The sequence below is a fragment of the Neophocaena asiaeorientalis genome, unplaced genomic scaffold (assembly GCF_003031525.2).
Source record: "Neophocaena asiaeorientalis asiaeorientalis breed wild unplaced genomic scaffold, Neophocaena_asiaeorientalis_V1.1 scaffold251, whole genome shotgun sequence".
Taxonomy (NCBI): domain Eukaryota; kingdom Metazoa; phylum Chordata; class Mammalia; order Artiodactyla; family Phocoenidae; genus Neophocaena; species Neophocaena asiaeorientalis.
In genome coordinates, this window is record NW_020173377.1 from 170,212 (window position 1) to 189,791 (window position 19,580).

Here is a 19,580-nt window from a genome sequence, read left to right on the forward strand (position 1 = left end):
CTGTGTTAAACCTTGAGTAAAATCCCTGGACATGTAGTGGTTGAAGTGCTACTTTATTGCCTGTGCTGGTTACCTCCTCTGAGGAAGGTGTGCCACAGAGGCACACAGACCTGTTTTAGATTACAATCCATTGTGAGTCTTATGATTGAGGGCAAACTATCAACATCAGTAATCATGCTCTAAATACTAATTTGATTGGATACAACATAATCATGCTTCATTATAATCATAACTCATTTGGTTAATAAATGCTTATTACATTTATATTTTTTCCTTACAAAATATCCTAGTGATTGGTTAAAATATGCTAATGATACCACATCCATTTAGTTTCAGATGATTTGAGTAGCTCCCTTGGCATTCTAGAAAGGGAGATAATTGAAAGGCCAGTTAAGAGGTGATTACACTGGTTTGGAAGAGAGGTGGTAATGGCTGAACCAAGGCCATGAAGAGGAGAGGTCAGGTGTGACAGATTTTAAGATAACAAAATCTACAGGACGTTATGACAGCTGGAAGAGTTCTGGTTTAGTGAACTAGTGGGTTCTACTCAGAAGGAGTTTCTAGGAGCAGACGGGCGGGTAGGAAATGATAAGCTGTCTTGTGGCCATACAGGTCAGGAACTTAGGGGTGAGTCTGGGCTGGAGACACTGCTTTGGGTCTTATCTGCTTTTGGTGGTGGTTGAAACCATGGGAGCAGGTGAGATTGCCCAGAAAGCTTATATGGTAGGAAGGAAATGAGCTTCGAATGCAGATCTCTGAATGCCAATGATAGTTAAGGGGCATACAAATGGAGAGGAGTACAGGGGACAAGTCATCAGGTGTCTGGCATCTGAATTGTATGTGTCGGGTGGAAAAGTACATGTCAGTGAAATAATACACATTGTCACTGTTGATGTGGTTGATAAAGCACCAGCTCACTGGTTCTATACTGCCAAAGAACCAGTGAGTGTTTTATTGGAGAAATACTGAAATTATACCACCCATTGGAGAGAGGGAGTTAATTTTCAAGGCTCTTTTTTTTTTTTCCTTTTGGTTTTATTTATTTATTTATTTGGATTCTTTGTGTATGTATTATATATATATATATATATATATATATATATATGTATATATATACTTGAGATGTATAGCGTGTTAACTTGATATATTTATATATTGTATTATGATTGCCAGTCAAGCAATATTTATCACATTGCATCATTATAGTACAATATTATTGTCTGTATTCATTATACTGTGCATTAGTCAAGACTCTTATTTTGAAGTGGGGGGGAATACACTATAACAAACTACAGTCAGTTTTCTATTAAAGAATGTAACTACTGATTTTGTAAACCTAGAAACTGACAAAAATCTGACAGCAAGACAAGTCTCAGTCCTCACCAGCTGGGCACTTCTCTGATGTATTGACTGATTGGAAGAGCTGAGACAGTGTGCATGTCAGACAGGAAGGGCTAGATGTACTGCTGCCAGCACCTCTCACTTTTGATTTCCAACTGAGTTGCTAATCACAAGTGATCATTTTAAAGAACACTCTCCCCCTTCCTTTCCTTGGAAGGATTTCTGTAAGCAGAAGTTATCCTCACAGCTCTGGACTTTGAGAACCTTATCTTTGACAATTCTTTGTAACATCTCTAAGTGAGGCTTATTTCTACTAAGGAGTCCGAAGAGCTACTGATTAAGAAAAATTTGTCCAGTGGCCAACCTCCTTTATCTCTGAATGGTCTCTATACAAACTCTTTTATTTAGAAACCTGTTGTGCTTCACACTGCTGGATGGCACATGATATAACTCTTGCTGGAGTTTCCTCTTGCTGTGGCTGGACTACACACTTCTAAGTTACCATGGAAAGATCCTGTGTGGTTTCCTTTGTGCATGGACTCTGTTTTCTGGGGTCAGTGGGTTCTCCCTATCCAACAGGGGAAGGGAGGGGCCGAGGCTGTGGAGACTCTGGGTGTCACAAGGAATTTTCAAGAGATGATTCTAATCTCATTTCAGTTGTTTCATCAAGATGTCTACATTAGGATGAGGAATTCCTTCCTAGTCTCTGTTCCTAAACCATACCAAGTGGTTGTATGACTGCAGCTTTCTTGGAATTTTCCTTTAGAGGGGAAGACTCGAAAAATGTCAGAAATTAATAGAGGTGCAGTGTTGTTCCTCCATTCTCTTTTCTCCCAATCCTGAAGTCCCTAGGAAAGAACTTTATCCTTACATATTTAGGCATCCAGCCTTCTCTACTAAGCCCTCCTTCCCCTTGACTACAGAGGATTTCACAGTGAACCAAGCCCACTACTCTCCCAAACTTTTCTTCTTATCGTGGTCTGGCTGAAATACAGCCACAGGCAAATATCAACATTGCCCTGAGCTTAGCAGGATTTTCCTCTGGGGCCATTACAGCAACAGTTGAATGACTGCGTAGAGCAAGTGTGACATGGAAGTTTGTAAACAGCAGTACTTGTTGAAAGGAACTGTTTTTTCCTCTATCAGGAGCTTTCCTCTAGCGCCTAGTTTTAAGGATGTATAAGGAACTAAAAATGAAAAAAACTTGTCATGTGGGAAAGTGTTACTTCAGAGAATAGGATATTTTGCCACTCAAAAATATTTGCAGAGGTTCATTTTAGAGTTTCTACTATTTCCCCAAATATGAATCTTCTGTGTGCCTTACCAGAAAATGAGCCTTGTCTAATTTAGTAAAATATATGTTCATTTCTTTAGGAAAGTGAGTTTGAAGTATCCCTTCAAACTTAGTGTTACACATTGAACATCAGACCAGATGTTTAAAACTGTTGAGAATCATAATGCCTGTCCTTCTGTTGCAGGTGCAACAACGAGAGTGAGTGGTCCCAGATCCACGAGAATATCATCCGCAAGTCCAGCGCCAAGTACTCTGCCCCCAGCGCCAGTCATGGTAACGTGCTTCTTTGGCTAGGAGACTTTGTGTTGCATTTGCAGTTGCTGATCATACACACCTTAGTTGATTTGTGCTGATCAGCTGCCAGATGTAAAGTTCAGTCTCCTACAGACATTTGTTCTCCCGTTCAGGCAATTTCTCTTTCTTTTTGTGATAATTTGAGACCTTCCCTAATTACTTTTTTAAAAAATTTTTATTGGAGTATAGTTGATTTACAATGTGTGTTAGTTTCTGCTGTACAGCAAAGTGAATCAGTTATACTTATACATATATCCACTCTTTTTTAGATTCTTTTCCCATATAGGTCATCACAGAGTATTGAGTAGAGTTCCCTGTGTATAGTAGGTCCTTGTTAGTTATCTATTTTATATATAGTAGTGTGTATGCATCAATCCTAATCTCCCAATTTATCCCTCCCCCTCACCCCCCCTAGTAACCATAAGTTTGTTTTCTACATCTGTGACTGTTTCTGTTTTGTAAATACATTCATTTGTACCATTTTTTTTTAGATTCCACATGTAAGTGATATCACATGATATTTTTGTCTTTCTCTGTCTGACTTACTTCACTTAGTATGATAATCTCTGGGTCCATCCATGTTGCAGCAAAAGGCATTATTTCATTCTTTTTTATGGCTGAGTAATATTCCATTGTATGTATGTACCACATTTTCTTTATCCATTCCTCTGTCGATGGATATTTAGGTTGCTTCCACGTCTTGGCTGTTGTAAACAGTACTGCAGTGAACATTAGAGTGCACCTGTCCTTTTGGATTTTGGTTTTCTCCAGATATATGCCCAGGAGTGGGATTGCTGAACCATATGGTAGTTCTATTTTTAGTTTTTTAAGGAACCTCCATACTGTTCTCCACAACGGCTGTACCAGTTTACATTCCCACCAACAATATAGGAGGGCTTCCTTTTCTCCACACTATCTCTAGTATTTATTTGTAGACTTTTTGATGGTGGCCATTCTGACCAGTATGAAGTGATGATACCTCATTGTAGTTTTGATTTGCATTTCTCTGATAATTAGTGATGTTGAGCATCTTTTCGTGTGTGCTTTTTGGCCATTTCTTCTGACCAAAATACATTTTCTGCTCTTTCCATGGTGAATTCCTTATGATTTGATAAGTAACTTGAGTTCCAGTTTGAATCCAGAGTGAACAAAAGTGTTGCCGGGTTTGTCACATTGTGAAGTCTGTTTTTTGCTGAACAAAGGTTACACACCCAGCCCCCAAAAAAGACACACATAAATGTCACTTTTTCTATTCCTATTCAGTGTTAGCATCACCAAGAAAGCCTGACGCTAATGAGAATCAATGATTAGTCTGCCAGTATCAGTCATTCTGGAACTAAAATAGAAGATCTTTATTTCAAAGCAGCTTTCATCTTAGCTCAACTTCTCCTTTTCTTTTTCCCTCATTTTAAAACTCTGTTTAATTTCTATCTAAATCTTGATTAAGGTTAATTTGATTACTGATTAAGAAAAATTTGTCCAGTGGCCAACCTCCTTTATCTCTGAATGGTCTCTATACAAACTCTTTTATTTAGAAACCTGTTGTGCTTCACAGCACATAGTACAACTGTACATGTTATATCATGTACAGTTGTACATATTAACATTAATTCTAAACTGAATATTGCTTGATTAAATTAGAAGCACTATTTAAAAGCCTATAAGATCTGAATAGACATTTTTCCAAAGAAGATGTACAGATGGCCAGCAGGCACATGAAAAGATGTTCAATAATGTTCAACATTAATCATCAGAGAAATGCAAATTAAAACCACAATGATATATCACCTCAAACCTGTCAGAATGGCTATCATGAAAAAGGACGCAAATAACAAATGTTGGTGAGGCTGTGGAGAAAAGGGAACCCTCACATACCGTTGGTGGGAATGTAAATTGGTGTAGCGACTGTGAAAAACAGTATGGAGGATTCTCAAAAAACTGAAAATAGAACTACCATGTGACCCAACAATTCCACTCCTGGGTATATATCCGAAAAAAAAAAAAACACTAATTCAAAAAGATGTATACACCCCAGTGTTCATAGAAGCATTATTTACAGTTGCCAAGATATGGAAGCGACCTAAGTGTCCATCAAAAGATGAACAGAGGGCTTCCCTGGTGGCGCAGTGGTTGAGAGTCCGCCTGCCGATGCAGGGGACACGGGTTCGTGACCCGGTCTGGGAAGATCCCACATGCCACGGAGAGAAGATGTAGTGTATATATATGTACAATGGAATACTACTCAGCCTTAAAAAAGAATGAAATTTTGCCATTTGCAAAAACATAGATGGAGTTGGAGGATATTATGCTAAGTGACATAAGTTAGAGAAAGACAAATACTGTATGATATCACTTATATGTGGAATCTAAAACGTAAAACAAACTAGTGAATATAACAAGAAAGAAACAGACTTGCAGATATAGAGAACAAACTGTTGGTTTCCAGTGAGGGGAGGGACATGGGGAGGGGTAGAGGATTAAGAGGTACAAACTATTATGTATAAAATAAATAAGCTGCAAGGATATAACAACACAGAGAATATAGCCAATATTTTATAATAAATATAAATGGAACATAACCTTTAAAAGTTGTGAATCACTGTTGTACAGCTGAAACTTATATAATATTGTACATCAACTATACCTCAATGAAATATATATAATATATAAATAAAAGTAAAAGCCTATGAGCTTTTATATACCCTTGAAGATAGCTATCAAAATTTATATAGAACTGTGTTTCTCCAGATAGTTTTTATTGAGTTGGCCAAAAAGTTCGTTTGGTTTTCCGTAAGGTGGCTCTAGTAGCGCTTAGTTGTCTTCAACTTCATTCGAAACAGTTTTGTTAGATTATATTGTGACGGCTGTCATATCAGCGTGCATTTTAAAAAAACTTATCAAAATTGGTGATTTTTGTGTAGCCATTTTAATATCGAAGATGGAAGAAAAACAACATTTTCGGCATATTATGCTTTATTATTTCTAGAAAGGTAAAAATGTAACTGAAACACAAAAAACGATTTGTGCAGTGTATGGAGAAGGTGCTGTGACTGATCGAACGTGTCAAAGGTGATTTGTGTATTTTCATGCTGGAGATTTCTAGCTGGATGATGCTCCATGGTCAGGTAGACCATGTGAAGTTGATAGCGATCAAATCAAGACATTAATTGAGAATACTCAACGTTATACCATGTGGGAGATAGCCGACATACTCAAAATATCCAAATAAAGCGTTGAAAATCATTTGCACCAGCTTGGTTATGTTAATCTCTTTGATGTTTGGGTTCCACATAAGTTAAGCGAAAAAAACCTTCTTGACCATATTTCCGCATGCAATTCTCTACTTAAACGTAACAAAAACATTCTGTTTTTAAAACAAACTGTGACGGGTGATGAAAAGTGAATACTGTACAATAATGTGGAATGGAAGAGATCGTGGGGCAAGCGAAATGAACCACCACCAACCACACCAAAGGCCGGTCTTCATCCAAAGAAGGTGATGTTGTGTACATGGTGGGATTGGAAGGGAGTCCTCTATTATGAGCTGCTTCTGGAAAACGAAACAATTAATTCCAACAAGTACTGCTCCCAGTTAGACCAACTGAAAGCAGCACTCGATGAAAAGCATCCGGAATTAGTCAACAGAAAACGCATAATCTTCCATCAAGATAACGCAAGACCACATGTTTCTTTGATGACCAGGCAAAAACTGTTACAGCTTGGCTGGGAAGTTCTGATTTATCTGCTATATTCACCAGACATTGCACCTTCAGATTCCCATTTATTTCAGTCTTTACAAAATTCTCTTAATGGAAAAAAATTTCAATTCCCTGGAAGACTGTAAAAGGCACCTGGAACAGTTCTTTGCTCAAAAAGATAAAAAATTTTGGGAAGTTGGAATTATGAAATTGCATGAAAAATGGCAGAAGGTAGTGGAACAAAACGGTGAATATATTCAATAAAGTTCTTGGTAAAAATGAAAAAATGCATGTTTGGGACTTCCCTGGTGGTCCAGTGGCTAGGTCTCTGTGCTCTTAATTGGGGCGGGGTGCAGGGAGGAGGGTTCGAGCCCTGATCGGGGAACTGGATCCCACATGGCGCACCTGGGAGTTCGCATGACGCAACTGAAGATCCCGCATGCCAAAACTGGAAGACCCCCCCACCCACATGCTGCAACTAAAGATCCACATGCTGCAACTAAAAGATCCTGCATGCTGCAACTAAAAAATCCCGCATGCCTCAACGAAGATCCCGTGTGCCACAACTAAGACCCGGTGCAGCCAAATAAATAAATAAATTATTTATTTTATTTTTTTTTAAAGGAAAGAAAAGTGGGAGTGTTTCTCCAGATAGTTTTTATTGAGTTGGCCAAAAAGTTCGTTTGGTTTTCCGTAAGGTGGCTCTAGTAGCGCTTAGTTGTCTTCAACTTCATTCGAAACAGTTTTGTTAGATTATATTGTGACGGCTGTCATATCAGCGTGCATTTTAAAAAAACTTATCAAAATTGGTGATTTTTGTGTAGCCATTTTAATATCGAAGATGGAAGAAAAACAACATTTTCGGCATATTATGCTTTATTATTTCTAGAAAGGTAAAAATGTAACTGAAACACAAAAAACGATTTGTGCAGTGTATGGAGAAGGTGCTGTGACTGATCGAACGTGTCAAAGGTGATTTGTGTATTTTCATGCTGGAGATTTCTAGCTGGATGATGCTCCATGGTCAGGTAGACCATGTGAAGTTGATAGCGATCAAATCAAGACATTAATTGAGAATACTCAACGTTATACCATGTGGGAGATAGCCGACATACTCAAAATATCCAAATAAAGCGTTGAAAATCATTTGCACCAGCTTGGTTATGTTAATCTCTTTGATGTTTGGGTTCCACATAAGTTAAGCGAAAAAAACCTTCTTGACCATATTTCCGCATGCAATTCTCTACTTAAACGTAACAAAAACATTCTGTTTTTAAAACAAACTGTGACGGGTGATGAAAAGTGAATACTGTACAATAATGTGGAATGGAAGAGATCGTGGGGCAAGCGAAATGAACCACCACCAACCACACCAAAGGCCGGTCTTCATCCAAAGAAGGTGATGTTGTGTACATGGTGGGATTGGAAGGGAGTCCTCTATTATGAGCTGCTTCTGGAAAACGAAACAATTAATTCCAACAAGTACTGCTCCCAGTTAGACCAACTGAAAGCAGCACTCGATGAAAAGCATCCGGAATTAGTCAACAGAAAACGCATAATCTTCCATCAAGATAACGCAAGACCACATGTTTCTTTGATGACCAGGCAAAAACTGTTACAGCTTGGCTGGGAAGTTCTGATTTATCTGCTATATTCACCAGACATTGCACCTTCAGATTCCCATTTATTTCAGTCTTTACAAAATTCTCTTAATGGAAAAAAATTTCAATTCCCTGGAAGACTGTAAAAGGCACCTGGAACAGTTCTTTGCTCAAAAAGATAAAAAATTTTGGGAAGTTGGAATTATGAAATTGCATGAAAAATGGCAGAAGGTAGTGGAACAAAACGGTGAATATATTCAATAAAGTTCTTGGTAAAAATGAAAAAATGCATGTTTGGGACTTCCCTGGTGGTCCAGTGGCTAGGTCTCTGTGCTCTTAATTGGGGCGGGGTGCAGGGAGGAGGGTTCGAGCCCTGATCGGGGAACTGGATCCCACATGGCGCACCTGGGAGTTCGCATGACGCAACTGAAGATCCCGCATGCCAAAACTGGAAGACCCCCCCACCCACACGCTGCAACTAAAGATCCACATGCTGCAACTAAAAGATCCTGCATGCTGCAACTAAAAAATCCCGCATGCCTCAACGAAGATCCCGTGTGCCACAACTAAGACCCGGTGCAGCCAAATAAATAAATAAATTATTTATTTTATTTTTTTTTAAAGGAAAGAAAAGTGGGTCTTTTATTTTTACTTAAAAACCGAAGGAACTTTTTGGCCAACCCAATACCACTAAATTGTTTCATAATCTCTTTTATATAGCCTTCTTTGTTTTAACTTCCATAGACCTGTTGTAAATAAAAAGTTGCCCTTAAATGACAGTGTAAAGCCACTTCAGGGCATGGCAGTTCCCAAAGTTGTTGAAAAGAACTTTTTTTTTATCAGGGTCAACATATTTTGAACTAGGAGGGTCCTCAGAGCAGCTCCAAATCAGAGGTTTCAGAGTTTGAGACTTCTCTAAAACTCTGTAGCATGGGGTTCCTCAGGGCCTTTTCCACTGTTTTTAAGTGCCTGTTTCCCCTTATATGTGCCTGGATGCCAAGGAGCTACACGCAGTGTGCTGGAAGGGGAAGGGAGTTCATATTCCTCACCTAAAACTAGGCTAAAGCAGGAGACAAATCTTGTTTTTAAAATACAGAGAAGTTACTACAATTTAGAAAACTGTTCACACCAATATTTATAGTGTTCTTTGCTTTATTTCCTTATTTTATTTATAAAAAGCTACCTTGGCTACGAGTTCTTGGGATATGATGTGATTAAAACATGGAGAGGGGCTTTCCTGGTGAACAGTGGTTAAGAACCCGCCTGCCAATGCAGGGGACACAGGTTCGATTCCTGGTCCAGGAAGATCTCACATGCCGCGGAGCAACTAAGTCCATGCGCCACAACTACTGAGCCTGCGCTCTAGAGCCTGCAAACCACAACCGCTGATCCCGAGTGCCACAACTACTGAGGCCCGCACGCCTAGCGCCCATGCACCGCAACGAAGAGTAGCCCCCGCTTGCCACAACTAGAGGAAGCTCATGCACAGCAACAAAGACCCAATGCAGCCAAAATTAAATAAATAAAATTAATTAATTAATTTAAAAAGGGTTGTTTTTTTTTAAAAAAGAAACAACCAAAGAGCAGTTTCCACCATCACTTCACCAGGTTAAAATGCTGAATTTTGTCTCACCTCCCAGAGTGAGCAAGAAACCATGCCATCATCAGTGTCCGTGATTTTTGTCCAGAACTCACAGACACTGGCCACTTAAACAGTGTTAGAAAAGCACCCCATCCTCTGTACTGGGGCAGCATAGACTTCAGAGAGCCTCAGGATGGCCGTAGTGAGAGGAGGTCTTCATGCTGTTGTGGGAAATCCAGGAGGAGAAATAGGCTGCTTTTCTTTGAAGTGTGTGTCTGACTGCTTCTTGGCAAGGCTTAACTTGGAAGCTGGTTGAGATCTTGGAAATCACGTGTTTCAACTCCCTCATTAAATAAATGAAGAAACTGAAGCTCAGTGAAATGATTTAGTGGCTTAACCAGGGAGCCCAGGTTTCCATACCGCAGGCCACTGGCCTTTCCACTCTATTGTCAAAGCTTCTGAGCATGGGTTTTCCACTGCTGGTCTTTGTGTCAGAGAATTTCATAATTGCTCAAAGAATATTTCAGGTCTTTGTTAGTCTCCTTAATTAAAGATACTTCTTTATAAAAAGTTAATTTACTTTACTGTAAACTCTCACCCATCTTTGTTAAACATCATGAACAGTTCATTGCCTTGGCAGTCTGTTTCAGAAGTCATTAGTGCTTTCCTGTCAAGTCAAATCATACAAAAATGCAGAAGGAGTTGCTATATTGGTTTTTTCTTTTTAAGATTTTTTTCGATGTGGACCATTTTTAAAGTCTTTATTGAATTTGTTACAATATTGCTTCTGTTTTATGTTTTGGTTTTTTGTCCGTGAGGCATGTGGGATCTTAGCTCCCCAACCAGGGATTGAACCTGCAGCCCCCGCATTGGAAGGTGGAGTCTTAACCACTGGACTGCCAGGGAAGTCCTACTATATTGGTTTTGAGTGCTGAGAGTAAATGTGTCATCCAGCAGTAAATCTCTTAGGTGCAGCTTTAATATATGTGGCTCTTCATTTTTGTTATTGGCCTCTTAGATATGTAGCCACAAACCCAACTTTTAGCAAATAAAACAGTTGATGCCATGGTTTTCTATGTATTTTATTTATTTATTTATTTTTATGAATTTATTTATTTTTGGCTGCATTGGGTCTTTGTTGCTGCACGTGGGCTTTCTCTAGTTGCGGTGAGCGGGGGCTACTCTTCATTGTGGTGCATGGACTTGTCATTGTGGTGGCTTCTGTTGTTGCAGAACACAGGCTCTAGGCGTGCGGGCTTCAGTAGTTGTGGCACGCGGGCTTCATTAGTTGTGGTTCATGGGCTCTAGAGTGCAGGCTCAGTAGTTGTGGCGCACAGGCTTAGTTGCTACATGGGATGTGGGATCTTACCGGACCAGGAATAGAACCTGTGTCCCTTGCATTGGCAGGCAGATTCTTAACCACTGCGTCACCAGGGAAGCCCTCTATGTATTTTTATTTTTTTTAACATCTTTTCTATGTATTTTTAAATGGCTATTAAGTACAGCTTTATTTACAAATCTTGGGCTAAGGTTAATTTGCATTATTAATCCTCATCTAGTTCTTCCATAAGGGATACGGATGGCGAGGGGCCAGGGCCAGATTGCTGGCCCTCCAGTATTCCAAATAGGTGTCAGTTGTGTCCAGTAACTTTTTTATGGGGACAGTGTTTAACTTGAGGTTAAAAAGGCAGTTTTCTTGTGTCAGGGATCAGATTAACAGAGAACTTGTATAGACGTATTTACTGTCAAGTTCTTTGGCTTGAGAGCCAGATGATTGGTAGGTAGAATACCCAGAATTGCTAAAGGACTGGTTGTGTACTGGGTAGGTGAGTTGTCGTTTTTCTGAGTTATTCACAGAGGCTCTTCGGTCCTAAGGACCATGCCTTACCATTATTTGGCATGTGCCTCAATCACTCAGGGTTTCAGAACCAGAAAAGTGATCCAGAAGTTCTGGGATTCCAGCCCCTACAAAAGGGAATGGAGTTTTCCTCTATTTTCTTATTTCTTACTTGAAGTATTGTTGATTTACAATTTATATTAGTTTCATGTGCACTATGAATCGCTATTTTCATAGCAATTCAACATTTTTATAGATGATACTCCATTTAAAGTTATTACAAAATAATGGCTGTATTTCCTTGTACTGCACACTATATGTTTATTGCTTATATATTTTACACATAGTAGTTTGTATCTCTTAATCTGAGTGATGGAATTTTTATAGCCTCCATTGGTGGTTTCTTTCATTCTTCATGTCCCTTTTCACTTGCTCTCTTGCATAAACTGAAGCCCTCTTAATTGTCATGTTTGGAAGAGGAGAGCAGCTACTCAGGATCTTTTTGAGTAGCTTGAAAGCTAGATGTGATTCTCCCAGCATCTTCAGTCTACATCCTCACAGGTTGCACTTCGCATATATAGGCCAATTTGATAGCTCAAAAAATGAGGAGATAAAAGGCAGTCAGTGGGTATTGGAATAAATCCTTGCCAATGCAGAACGGTAAGAGTGCACTCACTGATTTTTTTTTTTTTTCCTTTGCCCTCCATCCACTATCTCAAATTCTGGAAACTGTTTCATTCTTAGCTATCTGCTCTAGGCTAGGCCATCTCCTAAGTCAGTGGATTTTTGTTCACCCAGAGGATGAGATGTAATGATAGCTGTGTAAAGATACTGCAGATAGGGCTTCCCTGGTGGCACAGTGGTTGAGAGTCCGCCTGCCGATGCAGGGGACACGGGTTCGTGCCCCGATCTGGGAAGATCCCACATGCCGCGGAGCAGCTGGGCCCGTGAGCCATGGCCACTGAGCCTGCGCGTCCAGAGCCTGTGCTCCGCAACGGGAGAGGCCACAGCAGGGAGGGGCCCGCGGACCCAAAAAAAAAAAAAAAAAAAAAAAAAAAGATACTGCAGATAAATAAGCTGAGGTTGTGGAGGAGGGTGAGTACCTCACCAACTGCTGTCTTCTATAGAAATCAAAGGCCTTCAGCCTTTCAGGGTCATAAACTAATTGTAACTGAGTCCATCAAGTGATTAGGCTATAAAAAATTAATTTAGGGTGGCCGAATCTCAAACACTGATTATCTAACCAGAACGCCAACTAGAATATCATATGTCTGCTTTTCAGGGCACTGTGATCCTAGTGTTAATGACACCTGCGACTTCATATGTGTAATCCCAGGGTTTCTTGAGGGAGATGCGCTTAGCTGAAGCAATGAGATCATCCTGAGGTTCTGTCTGGGCGGCAGTAGAACTGTATTTCCTCCACTGACCCAGCAGTGAGAGTACATATTCCTAGTTCCTAGAATACTTTGACCTGCTAGATACAGTATCTGTGACTCTCCTGACTTCTCTTTCTCCACTTCTCCATCTCCTCTCCCTTCTCCTTTCCCAGACCGTTCTTATTCTGCATCTCCACTTGTTACTGTTACTGTCTCCATTCAAACCACCACTCTTTTGATTGTCCTGATTATCATAACATCTTCCCTCATTTCTAGATATTCATCTTCTGCTCAACTCCCAAGTTTCCAGATTGACGAGGGTGCTTCCTGCTGACCCATAGATCAGCACCTAAACTCATCCTCCTACCAGCTAATCTCATTCACAGTGTCTCAGAGGCACTCCAAACTCAATCTAGGCTTGACTTCACAGACTCCTAGCCAGTGGCTGCAGTGAGGATCCTTGAGGACAGGGGAGGAGAGTGATTTCCAGGAGACTTTCTTTGTGCAAAACTCCTAAGGTACAAGTAATGAGCAAAAGCCAGATCACTTTAGGGGACATTGCACATTCTCCCAAGTTCTGAATAAAGCCCCTGGGATCATCTGGAGGATCTGAAATTCTTAGAGTCTGAAGCAAGGCTCAGTTAGCCCCACAAAATATTCTTTCCTTTCCTTGCAGTGCATTGGTTCCCTGCAGGAAGAATGTGATGTCTGCTCTGCTGCCCTCTGTACAAGCCATTGCAAGGTTGAACCAGAAAATTGTATCCCGCACTTTGGCATAAAACACAGCATCTCTTAACTTAGTCATTTCCAAATGGTGGGACACCCTCACACAAGGTCTTCTTTGGTTACACTTGTTTCTACTCTGCCATTGTTTCTATAGACTTCTCTGGGTTCCTAAACGTACAGTTCATGTGAATCAACCCTCTCATTCAATATTCACTAAGACCCAGTCAGGCCCTGGGCTGGATGCTGGGGAACAAAGAGGAAGGCAACTTAATCTCCCAGACCTCAGTTTATATTTAATAGAATAGTTCTCTGGATTTTTGAGATTATCTTGACTTAGATTCTTTTAGCTTTCTAGCATGTTTCTTCAGAATAATGTATACTTTCTGCATCAAAACTTTTCTCAAGAAAAATGCTGAATTTTGCACATTTTTGCCTCAAAAAATGTGACTCTGTGTTTTCTAGGGTAGAAGTGTGATACTGAGTAAAAACAATGCTTTTGTTTTTGCAGGTCTTATCATTTCTCTGCAGCTTCTTCGTGGAGACATGGAACAGATTAGGAGAGAAAATCCTATGATATTTAATAGGGGATTGGCAATTACAAGAAAATTGGGATTTCCTGACGTCATCATGCCAGGTAGGCAGAACTTCTTGGGGCTGGGGTGGGAGAAGGGTTAGGAGGATTGAGTCCAGTGCTCCCCTTGTGAGCAGGTGGTGAACTATGCTGTGGAGGAGCCCTGCAGCCATTAAAAGCCTCTACAGCCAAAGTCAGGTTGCTGACTGCAGTCTGCAGCCAGTTGCTCCTTTGACTCTTGTTGGCATCTGTTCTTTTCCAGAAGCCCCCACATATGTTCACCAGTGCAGCACAGCAATCCAGCAGATGAGGTTTTTTGTCTCCTATGGAGACCGGATGGTAGGAATCAATACAGAACTTCTCATGGGGATGCATTTTTATACTCTTCTCTTCAATTACATTTCCTAGAGGAGAATCTGCTCATAGGAACATCCTCTTTAAGGAAAATAGTGCCTATAGTGTCAGTGAATTCCAGTTCAGTTCATGTAGGAATAGCAGATATATTCGTATCAGAAAAATGAATCATAATGAAAATACCATAATGTATCAGAAAAATGGGTCAGGCAAATGGTATAAGTTAGGCACTGTGAATAGTACTATCTGGCCAATTTCTCAGAAATTGTCTAACTCCTTTCATCTAATTCCTGCTGGAGAGCCAGGGCAGAAAGTGGGAATGCATTGACTCTCAAGTGTGGTTCCAGCAGGTCAATCTCAGGTTCATGCTTCCTGGCCAGGGGGATGCAGGCCAAGCTAGAGAAGTGGATCCAAACAGGCCATCAGAACCAAGGGGGCTGTAGAGAGTGAGGGAAGGGTAGAGGCATGGCTCCGATGGATGGCAGGTGGTCTGATAACCAGAGAAGATGGGAACAAGGAGAGGGAAAGCAGAACAAGCAAATTGCTGTTTGTCTGGATGAATTATGGGAGGAGTAGTAGCCCTACCTTTTCCAGTGAGTTTTTTTTTTTTTAGTGATGTGATTTTATTTTATTTTATTTTTTTAACATCTTTATTGGAGTATAATTGCTTTACAATGGTGTGTTCGTTTCTGCTTTATAACAAAGTGAATCAGCTATCCATATACATATATCCCCATATCTCCTCCCTCCCACCCTCCCTGAGTTTTAATGTTCTGCTAAAAGTTTATTTGCCTTTGTTTAAAAGAGCCAAGCCAGGCTAGACTAAACTGATTGTGACCACTCTAAATATCACCTATTTGGAGTTCTTCATGGTGCTGTAAAATCCTCTTGTTGGAAATATTTGCCAGCACATACCCAGAGGAGAGTATGGCCTGAGTATAGAGAAGGCCTGTGTGATGGATTCCAGCTGCCCTCCAACTTCCCACATTACGCCCAGACTTGTTTTCTGTTGCCTTCGTTCTCTGTCCATAGACACTGTGAATGCAGAGCAAGCTGCTGTGACAGCCTTTGTCTCCTGCTCATGCACACAGGAGGGTCTTTTGTATGGGAGTCCTAGGCCATTTAATCAATTCCTAATCAATTCTGTGTTTATCTTTAAATACTTAGGAGACTTCATGCTTATGAAAGGCCCCCATCTGACTATTGTAGAGGTGATGTCCTCCACAGGATGTTTCTTTCATCCTGTCCTGACACGTTCCTCAGCCCTCGATGACCGTGGTAATCAGGAAAAGAAGAGCCCGGGCATAGTTCCTGGCTTCTTGGCAACATGTCACTGAAGAAATAATTAGTAGTTACCAAAATTGTTCTGGTGATCTTATTTTCATTAGGTATCCGGGCTCATGATGTAGAGTCATATATTCTAAAAAATGTACTTAAAGTTCTTTCTCTCTTTTAAGAACTTGTTTGTCTAAGATTTGGACATTTCCTTCCTCTTAGCCTTCACACAGTCACAGAATCAAAACAAAGTGAGCAGAGACTAAAAAGGAGCAAGCTTCAGTCAAAAATTTTTAAGCAAACTTTAATTTCAGGAGTTGCAGTATCCAAACCTCATCTATGGAAAGAGATCTTTTTGTGGAGCACTCTGCATCTCTTTGTATCATTGGCACACAGGTTTATAAAGGATTTCTGAGAATGTGAGACATGACCATGGAAATAAGCAGTATCAGTATCATTGGTGAGGCAACCTGAGTTTAAGGGGAGTTTCCCTCCTTTGGGCAGCTAAGGGATCATCGTATGATGTGCCCTATAAGGCAGAGACACTGGCAATCCTGGGATGTCCAAACTGGGGCTGTGAGTGTGCTCTTCGCTGTGTTGTCTGCCCTTGAAGTACTGAGTGCTGGAGCTGAAAGTAAGGATTGATTCACAGGCAGGAAACAGTCCTTTATGCATCTGTCCTCTCCTTTACCTTTCCTCCCCCCTGAGGAAAGAATTTTTTGCATAGATGGCCATTCTCAGGACTGTGCACTAACAACTGACAGCCACCTTAATGCACCCCAAGATATCATCAGAGTAGGTTTGCCATCCTTGGACAAGGGGATAGGGCTAGCCCTGCAGGTCCTGCTGCAGCAGCAGGAAAAGTGTGCAGCAGTGTCTTAAATTGTGGTCAGCCTGTCTTGGGAAACCATGTCTGTGGCAAGAACTCCCTAAGTGAGGTCACCCCTCCACCTGCAGCTGGTCTACTCGTCACCTGGGCTGCAGCAATCCCACACCTCACGGTCCTGGTGTGACCGAGTTACAAGAAGTTGCGACTTCTTGATACATGGTCATATGGGAAATGAATAAGGAAATAAATTATGTTAGTAACTGTGAGCATTTCAACACTTAAGTCTGAGAAATTAGAGTAACTGGGGAAATTAGAATTATTCGTATACTGTGATTCTTATTTTGAAACTACCAGCATTTGGCAGAAACCACCAGATACTAATCTGGAGAGGTCCTTTTTGTCAGATGGCCCAGATAGGTCCTTGTCAAAGCATATTGACAGAGCTTACAGCTCTGAGTTTCAGCATTTAGACAAGTTATAACCACACCAGTATCTAACATACCATTTCAAAAAAGGTCTTTCTGATGGTCTCCTGCTGCTTTCCATGAGTGTGTACACATACACCATGTGACTGGTGTGAACAGGAGATGTCCTACTCTTTGCCACAGCTGAGGCCCTGACTACACAGCCATCCAGCTGTGCTCATGACCCATGGTGGTGAGTAGGAGGCAAGTCTGCCATTGCTGGTGTTCTGGGAGGTCACAGAGAAGGCACATCAACCCGGGAATCATCCAAGATTATAGAAGGATAAACAGATGCGGGAATTTAAACCTTACTTTGAAACTGAGCACTTAAAAGACTTTTGTTGGTTTGTCACCATATTTCTATGGGTGTTTCCTCCTTCCCTCCAAACTCATTTTAGTTGCGTATGAAAGCTAATAACTCTATAGCATACTTTTACTCCTTTCTTAGATTTTTTTTTTTTTTTTTTTTTTTTGTGGTACGCGGGCCTCTCACCATTGTGGCCTCTCCCGTTGCGGAGCACAGGCTCCAGACGCACAGGCCCAGTGGCCATGGCTCACAGGCCCAGCCGCTCCGCGGCATGTGGGATCCTCCTGGACCGGGGCACGAACTCGTGTCCCCCGCATCGGCAGGCGGACTCTCAACCACTGTGCCACCAGGGAAGCCCTCTTAGATTTTTTTCAAGAAACTGGAGAGGAAATATTGGAGCAGGGCACGTGTTTCAGTTGAATGAGGTGAATGTTGAAGTTAACATTGTTTTCTGTGACTCATTTGTCAGAATTAGCCAAAATAAAACTTTAAAGAAAACTGTCTGCCAAAAGACTGTAAACTGAAAGGAATGAGTTAAAACCACTTGCTCAAGAATGGTCTGTACCCTTCTCCAGACCACATCTAAGCCAGCAGAGATGTGCCACCAGCTTCTGTGTAGTTCTCTAACTGTTAGCTTTCCTGGAGAGTCTGTTCCCTGGAGTCAGTAGGAATACAGAGCTCTGTCATGCCTCTGTGGGAAATAAATATTTTAACTTGTTTTATAAACCTTGAATTTTTAAGGTTATCATTTACTGTGGACGTTATGGGCCAAGTTTCATGTTAGTTAAATGAGCTTCTCTCTTGTCAGAAGAAATCTGCCCTTTGATTTAGTACGTTCTAGCTGCTGGCCAAGTTTTTCCTAAAGCAGTAGTTCTCTAACTTTAGTATGTATCAGAATCACCTGCAGTGCTTGGAAAAACACAGATTGCTAAGCCTAACCCAAGAGTTTCTGAGATAGTAGGATTGGGGTGGGACCTGAAAATTTGTATCCCTCACAGGCTCTCAAGTGACGGCGATGCTGCTGGTTTCGGACCCCCTTTGAGAACTATGCCCTAGAGAGTACTCTGCTTTAGGGATGCTTTGCCCTTCCTTGAGTCAGACCTGGCACAAGCTCGTCTCTGGGTTGCCCTGACCTTGCCCTTTAGAAGGCAGCTATGCTGGCATGGCAGCCCTCTAGGGGGCTCCCTGACTCTTGCCCTTGTGCTCAAAAATACACTCTGTCCTTTGGTTTGACCCCTGATAAAAAGTGCATGCTTCATCACCAACCTGCAAGTGATGTTTTTTTTTCTCTTTTCCTGTTTGCCTTAATTGTTCTTGTTTTTCTCTGTGCTGTCCCCTCATTCTTGCCCCTTTGTTTCTGGTGCAGAGATGAAGATAGTTGGGTGTAAGTTCCTGCTTTTGTGTGTCCTGTCTGCTTTTGCCTGCTTTGTTTCCATCTTCATTTGTTTCACGGAATGTTATGCTGCAATACTGGGGTGGGGTGTCATTTACATTATTAATCCTTCATCAGCCTCACCTTTTGGGATAACTGACAAGACATTGGAGAAGCTACCAGCCCAGCCTAGAGACTGTGTATTACTTAGGGTGTTCATTAAGATCAGAGAAAACTAAGGACTTGTTGGAATGTTTAGAAAATCTTAAAAAGCCCTAGGTGAATAGATACAGGCAAGGATTTTTGTGAGATGGATCAGCTACTCCCATTGAAAAGAAAATGAGTAGTGCTTATCCCAAGCTACAAAGAATCAGAAAGGCAGAAAGATGCTCTTTTCAGCTCTGCTGGACACATCTCATGACTTTTGAAAGAGACGCGACTTTTGAAAGAAAAGCTATTCTCAGCAGAGTGATGAAAGTATTTACCAGAAGTAGATTCATAGGACTGTGGTCAGTCTGAGTGTCAAATGAAGCTTTGGCAGTATCTCTAAGGGAGGGTTTAGGAATAATCACATCTGGTCCCACAACAGGTTGGAAGATCATCACATCCCTGATCCAAGAAAGGAATAATCGTATATAGTGATGTCACACTATGCCCAT

The 19,580-nt window shown here is 41.0% G+C and overlaps 1 protein-coding gene across 1 annotated transcript in view; it reads left to right on the plus strand.

Moving 5' to 3' along the window:
* DOCK3 (dedicator of cytokinesis 3) overlaps positions 1-19,580 on the plus strand; it is a 203,857-nt gene that overhangs the window by 97,001 nt on the left and 87,276 nt on the right. Inside the window, exons 8-9 of the mRNA XM_024746488.1 lie at positions 2,820-2,908; positions 14,258-14,383. Of these exons, the coding sequence (XP_024602256.1) occupies positions 2,820-2,908; positions 14,258-14,383 (215 nt within the window). The remainder of the gene's footprint in view (positions 1-2,819; positions 2,909-14,257; positions 14,384-19,580) is intronic.